The sequence below is a fragment of the Oncorhynchus gorbuscha genome, linkage group LG06 (assembly GCF_021184085.1).
Source record: "Oncorhynchus gorbuscha isolate QuinsamMale2020 ecotype Even-year linkage group LG06, OgorEven_v1.0, whole genome shotgun sequence".
In the NCBI taxonomy this organism is placed as follows: Eukaryota; Metazoa; Chordata; class Actinopteri; order Salmoniformes; family Salmonidae; genus Oncorhynchus; species Oncorhynchus gorbuscha.
In genome coordinates this window covers 84,072,746-84,091,570 of record NC_060178.1, presented here as the reverse complement: position 1 = coordinate 84,091,570, position 18,825 = coordinate 84,072,746, and the positions used below count along the sequence as shown (strand labels likewise).

The following is an 18,825-nucleotide window of genomic DNA, read 5'->3' as shown; positions in this document are numbered from 1 at the left end:
TACCTATCCAGGCGTTGTAAGATCTGGCATGCATCAGCAACGTCTGATCAGGGGAACACAACCACGCTTTCGCTAAATCCACAGCCAACTGTGAATACTTACAGATTAACACATGCGCCATCATTTTGGAGGAAACAGGTGGTGGTCATAGCCTTAATATATAGACAACTCTTGTGCCCAAAATCCTGTTTTAGCATGGGCATTGCTTATTGAGGACTTTCACAATTTTGAAGTAGTCAACTGGTTGGGACTTCCTTTGAGTTAAGGCAAGATCACATAATTTCATCCAGGTCATCAGGAGGAATCAGGCAATGAATTCTACTTGTGAGGAAACATTCCATAACAGTAGGTGGCAGTAAATTTCCAACCTTGGCTTCATACCTGTTCAAACAATTACACTCCAGGTGGCAGTATGCACCCTTTCAGTCTGCTTATCAACTCATGGAAGTAGTAGAAGAATAAACTGTGCTACTTCAAAATTAAGATGGCCTCTATTGCGCTGCCCATGTGCTTACAGAGGGCATAATGGGACAGATACAAAGAAGAGTCCTTGAAGGTTAGTGCTATCCAGGGTCCTTGGGATGTCCCTACCTTAATCCTTACCATAACCATTTTAAATGTTAACTTCAATGGGTAGGAAGTCCTAAGGATTCCAGGTTGCAAGGACCTTGAGTATCTCTACGGTGGTGGTGCAGTCTCCTTCATACATGCACCCAATCAGAGCACACAAGCAATACATTCAAATGGAACAATATGCTCACGGAACAAAATCACATGATTACCCACCATTTTCTGCAATTCATGGAGCCACTACCCTGTTACAGTTTAATAACTGATTAATTATATCAAATATTATGTATATACTGACAAGACACATGTCGCTCCGCACTAACAATGGGAGTAGTCCACAAAGCTCACGGCGGACTGTCTAGCTCCTGCCTATATTCTTTCTTTCTTTTGGCTTGACAAATACATCTCATTTTTCACATCCTTTTTTGTATATTCGATGAGGGTTATTGACGTCAACTGCCTGTATTTAATGGAGAGAGATGTGGTGGTGTAAAGTACTTAATTAAAAATACTTTAAAGTACTACTTAATCACCCTGTCGTCTTAGATTATGAAATGATGCTTTACAGCGAAAGCAATCTTTTTTTGGTATCTGTACTTTACTATTTATATTTTTGACAACTTTTAAGAAGTAGGGGGCACACGGAGCAGAGGAATGGTTTCCCTTACAACAACCTTATCCAAATGGCAAACTTAAGTATATTGTAATATTGTAACGACCCTGAGTTTATAAGAAACTTTTGCGGCACAGTCGATAGCACGCCGGACCTCAGGCTAGAAGGTCGAGGGTTTGAGACCTGCTCCCTGCTGTTTCATTACAATATTTAGAACCAAATACTTTAAAACATTTACTCAAGTAGTATTTTACTGGGTAACTTTTACTTGAGTAACATTCTATTAAGATATCTATACTTTTACTCAAGTATGACAATCGGGTACTTTTTTCACCACTGGAGAGATGCTACCAGCGTCATCCCATGAATATGCATAGCCATCTCGAGATCAATATAAACTCCCATATAAAGTGTTTCCCCCCCACCCAAAAAAAGTTGCCCGGTATGTCACGTCAACTACTTAAATCAGTACAACATAAGCATTACAAAACATATATTCAATCAAATAAACCTCACGTAGCAAATAAGCCATTCATTTTTTTATTGACGAAATTCGGTCGACACTCTCATTGACCTGCATAGAAAATAAATCCTTGCTTGGTGGGCGAAACAACTAAAAAACGCCACCTGCTGGAGGGAGTCAGATTTTCAGACGAATTGGGCTTCTCTCTTCAGCTCTCATTGCATTCAAGTCAACAGTCAACTTCCCACAGGTTTTCTCTGAATACATTTTCTGCAAGCAAAGGCTATACAGATTTAGCATTTCAGGGCTATTCCAATAATTATAATTGTGAATGTGTGTTAACAAGTTGTGAATGCGGGTTAAGTAGCCTACTACAGTAGCTAGCGAAGGAGAAATACAGACCATCTAATGTAGCTTTTAGTACTATTACCTGTGTTGAATGCATTTCCTCTATGTATAATCATATTTGGAATTTAGATGTACTTATTTTCTATGTGATCGTGTGTTAAATAGCTAATTATTGTCAAAAAAGGTTGAGGGAAGGGGAATGGCTGTCGGTGTGGTCATGGGGTGGGAGTAAGATGGAGAAAAGTGGAACATGTTTTGAGTGAATATGGAGTGGTGGATCACACAGATCTTTTGGAAGAGCTACAGAAGGAAATTGAACATGACGAGAGTGAGGGTGAATTAACTGCGGTGGCAGCTTTGGTGAAGACTGCTGAGTTTGAGCCTCATCTTGATGATGACAAAGATATTCCTGGCCCAGTGGGAGTGAGATGTTTTGCCTTATGGATCTGATTCCTGGATGTGAGGTACCCATGATGCTGGCGATCAAAGTTGTCCAATGAGAGAAAGGCAGGTTGAGGTTGCCAAGATCAGAGTAGTCTACAAAGGTGTCCTATGCTGAGGTAGTGAAGAGAGTAGTAGAGGAAGATGGGTCCAGGGTGAGGGCTCTTAAGAGGATCCCTATGAGTAGGCCGAGGCCAATAGAGTGATCGGAATAACCTGTGCTTCGTTAAGGTTGTTTTTGTTTGGTGCTCTTGGCCATGGTTGTCAAGTACTGCAGGAATGACATGTAAATCAGCGAGGATAGATGTGGTGGCAGCTGCAGAGAAGTACTTGGGTGTACAATATGTTTTGAACAGGATCAGATGGGGCCAAAGCAATGGAATAGTTTTGTGGTTTTAATGGGTGCAGGGTTAGTTGGTCATTTGTATTTTTTTCACAAAGTGTAATGAATTCATACTGTACTACAGATTAGTAGGCTGATACACTGCCAATACAGTAGGTGGCGGTAGCTACCTAAAACATTTGAAGAAAAAGAAGAGCCAGCGGAACAATAGCGCTGCCTGGAACCTATGATTATGGTCCTCGTATCAAGGGGGGGACGTTAAACCGCTGGACCAAGCTTTTCTTATGTTTTGTAATGTACAATCCAAGGTTGTGTGGGAGCTGAATTTACTTGGTGAGTTATTAACGCTATCATCTAACGTTACCTATCGTATTGAATTTGGGCAGTATCAACACTAAACGAGACCTTGGCGGCATGAGCAGGTACGATTTATATGTAGTTTGTAGCTACCAAAGCAACTTACCCGGTAGCTAGCTACATTAGCCTGTGCATGTTTACTAATGAATAATTGTTTCCTATGGATTTTTTTTATTTTTAGAAACGAACAGTAGTTAGCTAGTATATGTTATATTGTGTAGCTAAATTAGCGAGATAATATTAAGGGGTTTCTCAATGCTCTTTCACATCGGCTGTATTGAGAATATTCTGGCCAACCATGTCTGTCTTGTTAGCTAGCAGATTGTAACTGCTAATGATGCTCCATTAGCCTTACATGATAAGTACCGTTTGGCGTAGCACTGAATTTTCGAACAACCTTAACTTTGCGATAACTTCGTTCTCAATTCGGTCAAACACGTATCTTCTAACATGTCCCTTTCCAGTTGCATGTTTTTCGTTTTGAATTCAGAAAATGCTCCGTTATTAAATACGTACTATACAGAAATCGCTCTTCCTTTTCCTGGCTGTTAAAATTCGAATAATTCCCATAATTTCAGTTGGTGACAGCAAGCAAGTAGTGTATAGTGTAGGGAATCATTTTACCATCTAAACCACTGTGAAATGTATTTTCCATAACCAAAAATACAGTGGTGTAAATTACTAAAGTAAAAATACTTTAAAGTACTACTTAAGTCGTTTTTGGGGGGGAGGGGGTTATCTGTACTTTACATTACTATTTATATTTTTGACAGCTTTTACTTTACTATATTCCTAAAGACAATTATCACTATTGTCTAATTCGCGCATTTATAAAGATAACATTCCTGGTCATCTGTCTGAGTGTTGAACTGCGCCCCTGGCTATCCCTAAATATATATTTTTTAAACAAGAATCGTGTCGTCTGGTTTGTTTAATGTAACACATTTTAAATGATTTATACTTTTGATACTTAAGTACATTTTAAACCAAATACTTTTAGACAAGTAGTATTTTACTAGATTACTTTTACTTTAGTTATTTTCTTTTTTAAAGTATCTTTACTTTTACTGCAAAAAATGTATTTTCAGCTCTTTGAAGCTGGTGTACCAAACTGAAAGTAAAACACACAAAAACGAAAGTTACGAACGGGAAGTATAGAAGTAATGCACATAGAACAAATACCGCTTCTTAGACTTGCTTTCAATATGAGTGACAGATCTATAATGCACATTTGTATGTGAATATGTCTGGGTTGCCCAAAAAGTTACATATTGCAGCTTTAAAGAAATCAATGTTTTGTTCCATGAACTAATCCAACCTTGTACTCCATCTTGTATATTTTAACTCTTCTCTCATTAATCGAGACAGTTGTGTCATGACGTGACACTTTGGTGTGGACCCACCTGTCTCAGTCATTGGGCTAGTTTTAGTGGTGAACGCAACAGACTGTTGACACAGGATGTTGTTGGTACCTTAATTGGGGAGAACGGGCTTGTGGTAATGACTGGAAATACATCAAACACAGCTATTCCATTTGCTCCATTCCAGCCGTTATAGAGCTGTTCTCTCCTCAGCAGCCTCCTGTGGTTGATGAAAGTCGAAGAGTGAAGTCGGGGTAGGTGCATCTGTAACAGCCGAAAGTCGGACACTGATGTGGATTTCCACCCGCAAGGTTCAGTGCAACATGAGTGTTTATAAAAGTTGTCTCCAATCCCCATATCACACACTCACAAACTGAAAATGTGTGTCTATTGAACATAAATTGGTGAGAGACCATTATTTTACATTCATTTCTACACATCCACTGAATACATGAATTGCGGCAAAGTTGGTTCCTGTTTGTCACGTCTTTGGTCATGTTCGCATCAAAAACACCTTAATGATTGATTGACAATAGAGCCTCCCACAATGCAGGCGATGAATGTTTATCCCCATAATGCAACACACTTTAAAAGGCCGACTTGACAAAACTGAAAAGCTTGAATGCCCAATGAAAGAAGATATATAAATAGTTTAAATATACATTTATAAATAGGCAAGATGGCAGCATACACATTGTTGGATTACTTCATGGAGCAAAAAACAAACATTTTAATAACTTGAGTTTTTTTCTAAATTCAAACAAACCACCTGCAACTGAACACTGATATTTTAGAAGATATGTTTGGGCGAATCAAGAACGAAGATTGTATCGCCAACTTAAACTTGTGGAAAATTCTGTGCTACACAAAACAGTACTTATCCTGTAAGGGCTAATGGAGCATCACATTAGCTAACAGATTGCAACAGACTAATATCTTACTAGCTAGCGAAGGGTTTTGCTTCCTTGCTTTACCAAATATATGTTTTATAAATTCTGTTTTTATCTGTATTTTTACCAGTGAAGTTGAAGTCAGAAGTTTACATACACCTTATCCAAATACATTTAAACTCAGTTTTTCACAATTCCTGACATTTAATCCTTGTAGAAATTCCCTATCTTAGGTCATTTAGGGTCACCACTTTATTTTAAGAATGTGAAATGTCAGAATAATAGTAGAGAAATATTTCAGCTTTCATTTATTTCTTCACATTCACAGTGGGCCAGAAGTTTACATACATACCCAATTATTATTTGGTAACATTGCCTTTTAAGTTGTTTAACTTGGGTCAAACGTTTCGGTGACTTTTGGCCCATTCCTCCTTACAGAGCTGGTGTAACTCAGTCAGGTTTGTAGACCTCCTTTCTCACACACTTTTTCAGTTGAGGTCAGGGCTTTGTGATGGTCACTCCCATACCTAGACTTCGTTGTCCTTAAGTCTTTTTTGCCAACTTTGGAAGTATGCTTGGAGTCATTGTCCATTTGGAAGACCCATTTGTGACCAAGCTTTAATTTCCTGACTGATGTCTTGAGATATTGCTTCAAAATATCCACATAATTTTCCTCCCCCATGATGTAATCTATTTTGTGAAGTGCACCAGTCCCTCCTGCAGCAAAGCACCCCCATAAGAGGATGCTGCCACCCCCGTGCTTCGCGGTTGGGATGGTGTTCTTCGGTCATTATGGCCAAACAGTTGTATTTGTGTTTCATCAGACCAGAGGACATTTCTCCATGTGCAGTTGCAAACCGAAGTTTGGCTTTTTTTAATGGCGGTTTTGGAGCAGTGGCTTCTTCCTTGTTGAGCGGCCTATCAGGTTATGACGATATAGGACTCGTTTTACTGTGGATATAGATACTTTTGTACCTGTTTCCTCCAGCATCTTCACAGGGTCCATTGCTGTTGTTCTGGGATTGATTTACAATTTTCACACCAAAGCACGTACATTTCTAGGAGACAGAATGTGTCTCCTTCCTGAGCGGTATGACAGCTGCATGGTCTCATGGTGTTTATACTTTCATGCTATTGTTTGTGGAGATTAACGTGGTACCTTCAGGCATTTGGAAATTGCTCCCAAGGATGAACCAGACTTAAAACCAGAGGTTGATTTCTTTTGACTTTCACATGATGTCAAGCAGAGGCACTGAGTTTGAAGGTAGGCCTTGAAATGCATCCACAGGTACACCTCCAATTGACTCAAATGATGTCAATTAGCCTATCAGAAGCTTCTAAAGCCATTACATAATTTTCTTGAATTTTCCAAGCTGTTTAAAGGCACAGTCAACTTAGTGTATGTAAACCTCTGACCCACTGGAATTGTGGTACTGTGAATTTTAAGTTAAATAATCTGTCTAAACACTTTTTGGATAAATTACTTGTGTCATGTACAATGTGATGTCCTAACCGACTTGCCAAAACTATAGTTTGTTAACAAGAAATTTGTGGAGTGGTTGAAAAATGTGTTTTAATGACCAACCTGAGTGTATGTAAACTTCTGACTTCAACTGTAGCTAGACTTGTTGTTATGCCTTAACACTGCTGAAGTGGTGCTGTCAGTTTAGCCCAATCTATCCCTGAACCTATCAGTTATAAACATGAAGGTTTAGTTAGTTCAGAAACGTTCACATTAACACATTTCAATGTTTTCACACCCAGGTGAATCCAGATAGGAGCAGCATCTGACTCGACTGAAGCTTGAACTTATAAACCCACTGCAGTCATGCTACTCCCCATCCTTGTCCGTGAGTCCCTATGCTGCTCAAAGAACTCTGTCTTACTGACATCCTCAAACATACAAACCTGTATCAGGGGTCTTCAGGGCAAGGGAGCCAGGGGCCTCCACAGCTATGCCCAGTGGTTCCTCTGTAGGAGGCTTCCCTCACGCATCAACACCCAAATACGGGGGGCCAAGAGTTGGAAGAGCCAGACCAAGCAGCAGGAGGATGAGTGGAGGAAGAGGAACAAGACAGTGCTGACGTATATCGCTGCTGCGGGGGTGGGGATGATCGGCATGTCCTACGCTGCTGTACCCCTCTACAGACTCTACTGCCAGGTAGAAGCAGAATCATATATTTAGAGAGTATGGACATTAAAGTTTCTGTATTATGTATTTACATGACACTGTAATTCAAAATGGCGTCCATGTTAAACTATATGGCTCTGGGACGGGTAGGAGAGCAGAGATGGACCCAGAGAGACGTAAAATGTTTGATACAGTAGTACTGCCACTTGAAGATTTTTAATGTTTTATTTATGGAGGTAGATATAGTAGCACATCTCAAATTGCTGGTTTGCTTACAAGTCATTATAGAAGCCTTCATGAAATCTAGAGCTAAGCATTACAAGAAGACCTGAAAATAGTGGGTGAAAGATGGATGGATTTATTAGATAGCTGAGTGTCTCATCTGTTGTGTGTGTCTCTAGGCGTCCGGTCTGGGTGGGACGGCGGTGGCAGGTCACGATGCAGAGCAGGTGGAGACGATGACGCCGGTGATGGACCGCATCATTAAGATCACCTTCAACGCTGACACACACGCCAGCATGCAGTGGAACTTCCGCCCGCAGCAGTCTGAGATATACGTAAGACATGCTTAATATAGTGCTCACTCGCTCTCCCTCCACACACACACAGTAAGGAGGATACATTAGAAGACTGACAATTAAACCATTACTTTTAGCAGAAAACAAATCATTATTGTGTGTTACAATAGAGGTATTTTATTATGTGTTTTAGTTATCTTTATTATTATTATGTTTTTTGTACAGGGACAATGAACAACAAAACATAACTTTCAGTACACTTGAGAAAAGATACGTTGTACCAGATTTAGCCAACAGCTAATATCCATCGGCAGTCCCCAGGCAGGTGAACAAGAAAAACATTATAATGGACATATAGATGCGTTTCCACAATGAAGTCAAGACATTGTTCACGAGTATGTTTGTGTTGTTACAATAGGTATTTTATTGTGTGTGTTACAATATAGGTATTTTATTGCGTATGTTGTGTTCCAGGTGGTTCCAGGAGAGACTGCCCTGGCCTTCTACAGAGCCAAGAACCCTACAGACAAACCTGTTATTGGGATCTCCACCTACAACGTTGTGCCCTTTGAGGCTGGACAGTACTTCAACAAGATACAGGTACTAATGAACATGTAGTCCATGTCATTTATTTTATTTAAAAATATATATATATTTCACCTTTATTTAACCAGGGAGGCTAGTTGAGAACAAGTTCTCATTTACAACTGCGACCTGGCCAAGATAAAGCAAAGCAGTTTGACACATACAACAACACAGAGGTACACATGGAATAAACAAACATACGGTCAATGATACAGTAGAAAAAGTCTATACAGTGTGTGCAAATGAGGTAAGATAAGGGAGGTAAGGCAATAAATAGGCCAGGGTGGCAAAGTGATTACAATATACCAATTAAACACTGGAGTGATTGATGTGCAGAAGATAAATGTGCGAGTAGCGATACTGGGGTGCAAAGCAGCAAGATAAATAAATACAGTATTGGGATGAGGTAGTTGGATGGGTTATGTACAGGTGCAGTGATCTATGAGCTACTCTGATAGCTGGTGCTTAAAGCTAGTGAGGGAGATATGGGTCTTCAGCTTTAGTGATTTTTGCAGTTCGTTCCAATCATTGGCAGCAGAGAACTGGAGGGGAAGGCGGCCAAAAGAGGAATTGGCTTTGGGGGTGACCAGTAAGATATACCTGCTGGAGCGTGTGCTACGGGTGAGTGCTGCTATGGTGACCGGTGAGCTGAGATAAGGCGGGGCTTTACCTAGCAAAGACTTGTAGATGACCTGGAGCCAGTGGGTTTGGCGATGAGTATGAAGCGAGGGCCATTCAACGAGAGAGTACAGGAGGATGCTGTGAAGGATGCTTTGTTGTGAAATAGGAAGCTGATTCTAGATTTTATTTTGGATTGGAGATGCTTTATGTGAGTCTGGAAGGAGAGTTTACAGTCTAGCCAGACACCTAGGTATTTGTAGTTGTCCACATATTCTAAGTCAGAACTGTCCAGAGTAGTGATGCTGGATGGGCGGGAGAGTTGTATGACATTGTAGCTCGTCTGGAGGTTAGTTAACACAGTGTCCAAAGAAGGGCAAGGTGTGTACAGAATGGTGTCGTCTGCATAGAGGTGGATCAGAGAATCACCAGCAGCAAGAGCGACATTGTTGTATACAGAGAAGAGGCAGCCTGAGAATTGAACCCTGTGGCACCCCCATAGACTGCCAGAGGTCCGGACAACAGGCCCTCCGATTTGACACACTGAACTCTATCAGAGAAGGATTTGGTGAACCAGACGAGGCAGTCATTTGAGAAACCAAGGCTGTTGAGTCTGCCGATAAGAATGTGGTGATTGACAGAGTTGAAAGCATTGGCCAGGTCGATGAATACGGCTGCACAGTACTGTCTCTTATCGATGGTGGTTATGATATCGTTTAGGGCCTTGAGCGTGGCTGAGGTGCACCCATGACCAGCTCTGAAACCAGATTGCATAGCGGAGAAGGTACGGTGGGATTCGAAATGGTTGGTCATCTGTTTGTTAACTTGGCTTTCGAAGACTTTAGAAAGGCAGGGTAGGATAGATATAGGTCTGTAGCAGTTTGGGTCTAGAGTGTCTCCCCTTTGACGAGCTGCCCGGCTGATTTGTAGGAGTCCAGATTTTGCCGCTCTTTCAGAACATCAGAACATCCCGGGTATCCTGGATATTGACCTCATCCCGTCAGTTGAGGATGCCTGGTCATTCTTTAAGAGTAACTTCCTCACCATCTTAGATAAGCATGCTCTGTTCAAAAAATGCAGAATTAAGAACAGATATAGCCCTTGGTTCACTCCAGACCTAACTGCTCTCGACCAGCACAAAAACATCCTGTGGCGGACTGCAATAGCATCGAATAGTCCCCGCGATATGCAACTGTTCAGGGAAGTCAGGAACCAATACACGCAGTCAGTCAGGAAAGCAAAGGCCAGCTTTTTCAAGCAGAAATTTACATCCTTTAGCTCCAACTCCAAAAATTTCTGGGACACTGTAAAGTCCATGGAGAACAAGAGCACCTCCTCCCAGCTGCCCACTGCACTGAGGCTAGGTAACACGGTCACCACCGATAAATCCATGATAATAGATCATTTCAACAAGCATTTCTCAACGGCTGGCCATGCCTTCCTCCTGGCTACCTCGACCAACAGCCCCAGCTTGTCATTTACCCAAATCAAGATAGCAGATGTTCTGAAAGAGCTGCAAAACCTGGACCTGTACAAATCAGCTGGGCTTGACAATCTGGACCCTCTATTTCTGAAACTATCCGCCGCCTTTGTCGCAACCCCTATTACCAGCCTGTTCAACCTCTCTTTCATATCGTCTGAGATCCCCAAGGATTGGTAAGCTGCCGCAGTCATCCCCCTCTTCAAATGGGGAGACACCCTGGACCCAAACTGTTATAGACCTATATCCATCCTGCCCTGCCTATCTAAGGTCTCCGAAAGCCAAGTCAACAAACGGATCACTGACCATCTCGAATCCCACCGTACCTTCTCCGCTGTGCAATCTGGTTTCCGAGCCTGTCACGGGTGCACCTCAGCCAAGGTTCTAAACAATATCATAACCGCCATCGATAAAAGATGCAGCTGTCTTCATCGACCTGGCCAAGGCTTTCAATTCTGTCAATCACCATATTCTTATCGGCAGACTCAGTAGCCTCGGTTTTTCTAATGACTGCCTTGCCTGGTTCACCAACTACTTTGCAGACAGAGTTCAGTGTGTCAAATCGGAGGGCATGTTGTCCGGTCCTCTAGCAGTCTCTATGGAGGTGCCACAGGGTTCAATTCTCGGGCCGACTCTTTTCTCTGTATATATATAAATGATGTTGCTCTTGCTGTGGGCGATTCCCTGATCCACCTCTACGCAGACGACACCATTCTGTATACTTCTGGCCCTTCCTTGGACACTGTGCTATCTAACCTCCAAATGAGCTTCAATGCCATACAACACTCCTTCCGTGGCCTCCAACTGCTCTTAAACGCTAGTAAAACCAAATGCATGCTTTTCAACCGTTCGCTGCCTGCACGCGCACGCCCGACTAGCATCACCACCCTGGATGGTTCCGACCTAGAATATGTGGACATCTATAAGTACCTAGGTGTCTGGCTAGACTGTAAACTCTCCTTCCAGACTCATATCAAACATCTCCAATCTAAAATCAAATCTAGAGTCTGCTTTCTATTCCGCAACAAAGCCTCCTTCACTCACGCCGCCAAACATACCCTAGTAAAACTGACTATCCTACCGATCCTCGACTTCGGCGATATCATCTACAAAATAACTTCCAATACTCTACTCAGCAAACTGGATGCAGTTTATCACAGTGCCATCCGTTTTGTTACTAAAGCACCTTATACCACCCACCACTGCGACCTGTATGCTCGAGTCGGCTGGCCGTCACTACATATTTGTCGCCAGACCCACTGGCTCCAGGTCATTTACAAGTTCATGCTAGGTAAAGCTCTGCCTTATCTCAGTTCACTGGTCACAATGGCAACACCCACCCATAGCACGCGCTCCAGCAGGTGTATCTCACTGATCATCCCTAAAGCAAACACCTCATTTGGCCGCCTTTCCTTCCAGTTCTCTACTGCCTGTGACTGGAACGAATTTCAAAAACGGCTGAAGTTGGAGACTTATCTCCCTCACCAACTTTAAACATCAAGCACTGCAGCTCACATCAGTGTTGTAGTAATCGAGACAGGTCTCGCTTTAGGTGGTCTTGAACACAACACTGGCTCACACACAGCTTCATATACATTATTTAGTTTGCTGTGGGGACCTAAATTGAACCTCTGATATTTACCTCCATATTGAATCTCTTCTCCCCTCCCAGTGTTTCTGTTTTGAGGAGCAGCGGTTGAACCCTAAAGAGGAAGTGGACATGCCCGTGTTCTTTTACATTGACCCTGAGTTTGACGAGGACCCACGTATGGCCCGTGTCGACACCATCACACTCTCATACACCTTCTTCGAGGCCAAGGAGGGACAGAAACTACCCCTCCCCGGATATAGTCCGATTTCCCTACACAGCTAAAGATTGGCCTCATACTATTTATTGTTCTCCTCAGAGATGCTGAGTTAGTCCAATATATACAGGCATTCAATCCATTTCGTCACTACAGAATGTTACTCAAAATGTTACGGTGTGTGTATTAGACACAGATGATTGCTGTAATATCAGTCATTCATCCCTGAATCAGATAATGCGAAGATAATATACGAAAATGATCATGTACAGAGAAGGGGTTATGTAAAAATGTTGTCCATGTGATGAATAGTTAACTTATCAAGTGTCTTTAAGACTGTACAGTGTTCTTCAATCAAATAAATTATGATTTTAGCTTTGAGGAATAATCAGACTGTTCTACCCCCCCCCCCCCCTTAAGGGTCAATTTATCCCTCTGAACTTTGCAAATGCCTTTTGTGTTTGTATTGCTGCAATTTCACCACTAGAGGTCATCTGCCGAATGATACATCAATGTCATGTTTGCCATTTATTTTCCCATTTACCTGCTCATAATCGGTGACAATTCAAAAACAGTGTTGTTCTCTGAGAACTTTCATCTGAGAATTTCCCCACAATCTTTTAAAGTTTTCATTTTCAATTGCTACCATTGTTGTGCTTATTTCTTTTAGAAACATTTCATTTTGGGCCTGTCGATAACAATTTACATTTGTAAAGTACTTTTCATCATACAGGAATAATCTGTGTTTAAAAAAAAAACCTATAGGTACCAGTCAAGTTTGGACACATACTCATTCAAAAGTTTTTATTTTAATTTTAATTTTTTTTTTTTTTTTTTACACCCGCTTGATGAAGATCCCAAACTCCTCCTGTGTTTGATCTCTGCAGCCACCTATGATTTTCAACCCTGGATGAGAAACAAGGGACTGAAGTAAGGGTAACACTTTACACTACTGGTCAAAAGTTTTAGAACACCTCATTCAAAGGTTTTTATTTTTACTATTTTCTAAATTGTAGAATAATAGTGAGGACATCAAAACTATGAAATAACACACATGGAATCATGTAGTGAACACTTTTGGTTCTCTCAATTTAAAACAGCAACTCCAGCTTCTCACTGATCTCTTCATGTTCCCTGGAGAGATCGACCATCTGCTTCTGAACCTTAGTCCTGGCATCACGCTCAGCCTCAATTTCCTCCTCCAGCTCCTCAATATGGGCCTAGAACAGGGGGCAGGAGCAGGGGGGGATGAATACTTCAATACAGTAAAAAGCACCATCTTTACAATGTTAAGAAGCATAAGCAAGAAGCACCGTCTTTCAAGCAACTGAGCCACCAGGAAAAATGTGTGCTACCTGAAGAAATGTCAGTTTTTTTTCAGGAAAATATTCTGGTGTGCTTTCCTGTACTTGAGTTTAGGCCCTGTACTGTACCAGGAGTTCCTAGATCTCTTTCTGGAGCTGAGCTCCCAGAGAGTGCTCATCCTCAATCTTGCTGTGGCCTTGGTCAGAATGTTGACTTTGTCCTTTTCTCCTTACCAGTCATCCAGTGTCTGCTTGTGGGACTCCTGGAAGGCTTTCTTCTCCTTGGTCAGCTTGGCAGCACTCCTCTGTCAGGTGTTTGGAAAAAACACTGCCCAAAAAATAAAGGGAACACTTAAACAACACAATGTAACTCCAAGTCAATCACACTTCTGTGAAATCAAACTGTCCACTTAGGAAGCAACACTGACAAATTTCACATGCTGTTGTGCAAATGGAATAGACAACAGGTGGAAATGAGGGGCAATGAGCAAGACACCCCCAATAAAGGAGTGGTTCTGGTTCTGCAAGTGGTGACCACAGACCACTTCTCAGTTCCTATGCTTCCTGGCAGATGTTTTGGTCACTTTTGAATGCTGGCGGTGCTTTCACTCTAGTGGTAGCATGAGACGGAGTCTACAACCCACACAAGTGGCTCAGGTAGTGCAGCTCATCCAGGATGGGACATCAATGCGATGCGAGCTGTGGCAAGAAGGTTTGCTGTGTCTGTCAGCGTAGTGTCCAGAGCATGGAGGCGCTACCAGGAGACAGGCCAGTACATCAGGAGACGTGGAGGAGGCCGTAGGAGGGAAACAACCCAGCAGCAGGACCACTACCTCCGCCTTTGTGCAAGGAGGAGCACTGCCAGAGCGCTGCAAAATGACCTCCAGCAGGCCACAAATGTGCATGTGTCTGCTCAAATGGTCAGAAACAGACTCCATGAGGGTGGTATGAGGGCCCGACGTCCACATGTGGGGGTTGTGCTTACAGCCCAACACCATGCAGGGCGTTTGGCATTTGCCAGAAGAACACCAAGATTGGCAAATTCGCCACTGGCGCCCTGTGCTCTTCACAGATGAAAGCAGGTTCACACTGAGCACGTGACAGAGTGAAGACGCTGCGGAGAACGTTCTGCTGCCTGCAACATCCTCCAGCATGACCGGTTTGGCGGTGTGTCAGTCATGGTGTGGGGTGGCATTTATTTGGGGGGCCGCACAGCCCTCCATGTGCTCGCCAGAGGTAGCCTGACTGCCATTAGGTACCGAGATGAGATCCTCAGACCCCTTGTGAGACCATATGCTGGTGCGGTTGGCCCTGGGTTCCTCCTAATGCAAGACAATGCTAGACCTCATATGGCTGGAGTGTGTCAGCAGTTCCTGCAAGAGGAAGGCATTGATACTATGGACTGGCCCACCCGTTCCCCAGACCTGAATCCAATTGAGCACATCTGGGACATCATGTCTCGCTCCATCCACCAACACCACAGACTGTCCAGGAGTTGGCGGATGCTTTAGTCCAGGTCTGGGAGGAGATCCCTCGGGAGACCATCTGCCACCTCATCAGGAGCATGCCCAGGCGTTGTAGGGAGGTCATACAGGCACGTGGAGGCCACACACACTACTGAGCCTCATTTTGACTTGTTTTAAGGACATTACATCAAAGTTGGATCAGCCTGTAATGTGGTTTTCCACTTTAATTTTGAGTGTGACTCCAAATCCAGACCTCCATGGGTTGATAAATCTGATTTCCATTGATACTTTTTGTGTGATTTTGTGGTCAGCACATTCAACTATGTAAAGAAACAAGTATTTAATAAGAATATTTCATTCAGATCTAGGATGTGTTATTTTAGTGTTCCCTTTTATTTTTTGAGCAGTGTACTTTTCACAGACCCATTTTTATACATAAATTGACAATGTCAAATAAATCCTTTGGGATTGCACATTAGAAAATCCAATTTCCATTGTTGGTTCTTTGGTACTTTTGTAGATTTGACCCATTTTATACATAGAAATTGACAATGTAGGTATTTGGTTAAACAATCAATGTTAGTGATGGCTGTTTAACAGTGATGGCCTTGAGATAGAAGTTGTTTTTCAGTCTCTGTCCCAGTTTTGATGCACCTGTACTTTGAAATCACATTTTATTGGCCATATAGATGTTAATGTGAGTGTAGCCTTCTGGATGACAGTAATCTAACAATTTCACAACAACTACCTTATACACACAAGTGGGAATGAACAGGCAATGGCTAGGCAATATGGTAGATGGTTGTTGTCATTGATGATCATTATTAAAGTGGCCTTCCTAGTGACATTTATTACTGGTGGCTAGAGATTTGTCTGGAGGGCTGTTTAACAGTGATGGCCTTGAGATTTGTTTTTCCCTCTGTCCCAGTTTTGATGATGCTGACCTCGCCTTCTGGATGACAGACCTCATTGATGATCTTTTTGGCCTTCCTGTGACATCTGGAGAGTGTCTGGAGGGCAGGTTGTGGGCGGAGAGTCTTACGGTTGTGGGCGGAGCAGTTTCCGTACCAGGCGGTGATACAGCCTGACAGGATGCTCTCGATTGTGCATCTGTAAAGGTTGGTGAGTGTTTTTGGTGACAAGTCAAATTTGTTCAGCCTCCTGAGGTTGAATAGGCGCTGTTGCTCCTTCTTCACCACGCTATCTGTGTGGGTGGCCAATTTCAGTTTGTCCGTGATGTGTACGCCGAGGAACTTAACTTTCCATTTTCTCCACTACTGTCCCGTTTATGTGGATAGGGGGGTGCTCCCTCTGCTGTTTTCTGAAGTCCACGATTATCTCCTTTGTTTTGTTGACGTTGAGTGTGGTTATTTTCCTGACACCACACACTAGTTGTGCAACCTCTGACTAACTATTGCATGGGACATATCAATTCAATTCAAGGGCTTTATTGGCATGGCAAACATGTGTTAACATTGCCAAAGCAAGTGAGGTAGATAATATATAAAGTGAAATAAACAATAAAAATCACACATACAGAAGTTTCAAAACAATAAAGACATTACAAATGTCATTTATATATATATATATACAGTGTTTTAACAATGTACAAATGGTAAAGGACACAAATCTCTAGTCTAGCAATAGATACTGTTGTTTTAGCTGTATGGCATCATTGAATGAGATTGCCAATAGTTAGCTAAAATATATCAGTTAGCTAACAATTTACAGTAACAGCAGTTCATTTTTAAGTCAATACACTATCATTGTTGTGCTTAAAAGGTGACAGACAATGGTTTTCTTTATACAACAGCTAATAACATCATAAAATTATCTGCAATAATATTTTGGTCAGAGTAGATTTTGTATTCTCGATATAACACTAAGAGAGGCATGGCCATCTAATTACTAGACATTGTGAAAATTCCATAATCTGAAAAGGTTCAAAATTATCTGATTTAGTTTCCAATAAAGAACGCATATTTTGGCCAATGGGTAAAATAATGTTAATTGTGTTTAATTTTAATAAAACAAATGGTCTGTTTCTATCATCATGCATTCAAACATTAATTGAGTTATTTACCCTTGTGGGGATGGCCAAGATTAGGGTGACGAAATCAATGGATCACCGTTGGACTCGTCATCTTTCTTCTTGAATCCGGAGGACATAAAACAATATAGGGGTAAAATAGTTTTGGGAACATAAAATGTGATCAGATGTTTCATCGATGAGAAATTAGCAGAATGTAAACCCAGTTTCACCTAGTTCCATCCTCTCTCTACCCGCGACTTGACTTCCTCTCACTACCATATTTTGTGGTGAGAAAACGTTCTAAAGGGATGCTTCACCTTTATAGCCCCTGTTATGTGTCTGAGTTACCCCTTCCAAGCACATTAGGGCTAGTTAACATTCACTAGCTAGCTAACCAGTACATTTAGCAGAAAGGGTCTAGTTATATGGTAGCATTTAGCTAACCAGGATTACCATAGCTGTATAATTTGAATGTTGTAGTTAGCCACGTTTTGGTTAGTTAGTTTTGCAGCATCAATGGCTGTCTACCTAGCTAGCAAGCTAACTATTGTTTACTTATTGGAAAACAATAGCTAGATATTTCTGTTAAGTTTATTTGCTAGCCAACTAACTAGCTAACATAATTTTTACATGTGTTGTATCATCAATATTTTCTTAACTCAAAATTTAAGCTAGCTAGTTTTGGCTGTTTTGAACTGCAACCTAATCACATTGGGAATTTATTGGCTATAACTACTCTTTTTGCCTAGTAATGATGTCATTCTTGCGTTCTATGGTCAGAAAATGACATATTCACCAAAAAGTAGAAAATACTAAATTAGCATTATTATTAAGTGTTCTATTTTTGATGAAGACATTTGCCTCCTAGAAATGGAGAAACCTTACCTTGGCATTGTATAAGCGTTTAACCCCACCTATATGTTAACATTGACATGTCAAATTGTTTTTTGGTTTACATGCAACAACAAAAAACGAGATTTAAAAAACCTTAATTTTTCCCCTATCTTGTTGTTGCATATAAACCAAAAAACAACTTTATATTTCAATTTTCACATGTGAGTGGGGTTAAATGTGTATGCCTGTCATTGGCCAAATGCACAGCCAACACTTCCTGTCCCTCCAAAATAGCAGTTCACCTTTTTAATTCTATTAATCTACTATCTATTAATTAATCTATTAATGCCAAGATCAGGGATATTTCTCCATTTCTATTTTATATTTAAGCAAATATCTGGAGAAATTAATGCATTTTATTAATCAATCACAGACCAATATTTTGAAGAGATTGGCTACTGATGGGAGTTTGGACCATGTCTGGTTTGTTTAAAGATTGTTAAATGATGGAGCTGAGTAAACTGAAGAATAAGACCGGCTCGACCAACCATTTTAGAATCATTCCGATTGTATAGGCAGTCAAGTCGGAGATAGAACCATTACATTTAAACAGGATTTTAACAATTTATAAAACCATAGAGTTACACCTGGTATTGAGGGTGTAAA

The 18,825-nt window shown here is 41.5% G+C and overlaps 1 protein-coding gene across 6 annotated transcripts; it reads left to right on the top strand.

Annotated features, from left to right (window-relative positions):
- The first annotated feature begins 2,980 nt into the window (after positions 1–2,980).
- LOC124037279 (cytochrome c oxidase assembly protein COX11, mitochondrial) lies at positions 2,981–13,168 on the top strand. Of its 6 annotated transcripts, none has more exons than XM_046351977.1 (6): positions 3,026–3,111; positions 4,713–4,750; positions 7,151–7,547; positions 7,919–8,074; positions 8,510–8,635; positions 12,391–13,168. In XM_046351977.1, the coding sequence occupies exons 3-6, from the start codon at positions 7,215–7,217 to the stop codon at positions 12,589–12,591; spliced, it is 816 nt and encodes a 271-aa protein (XP_046207933.1). In that variant the 5' UTR covers positions 3,026–3,111; positions 4,713–4,750; positions 7,151–7,214; the 3' UTR covers positions 12,592–13,168. The 6 variants fall into 6 exon arrangements, with proteins under 6 accessions (XP_046207929.1, XP_046207933.1, XP_046207931.1 ...); XM_046351975.1 differs by having other exon boundaries at positions 3,047–3,111; positions 4,684–4,750; XM_046351978.1 differs by having other exon boundaries at positions 3,096–3,111; positions 4,710–4,750.
- Positions 13,169–18,825: the final 5,657 nt, after the last annotated feature.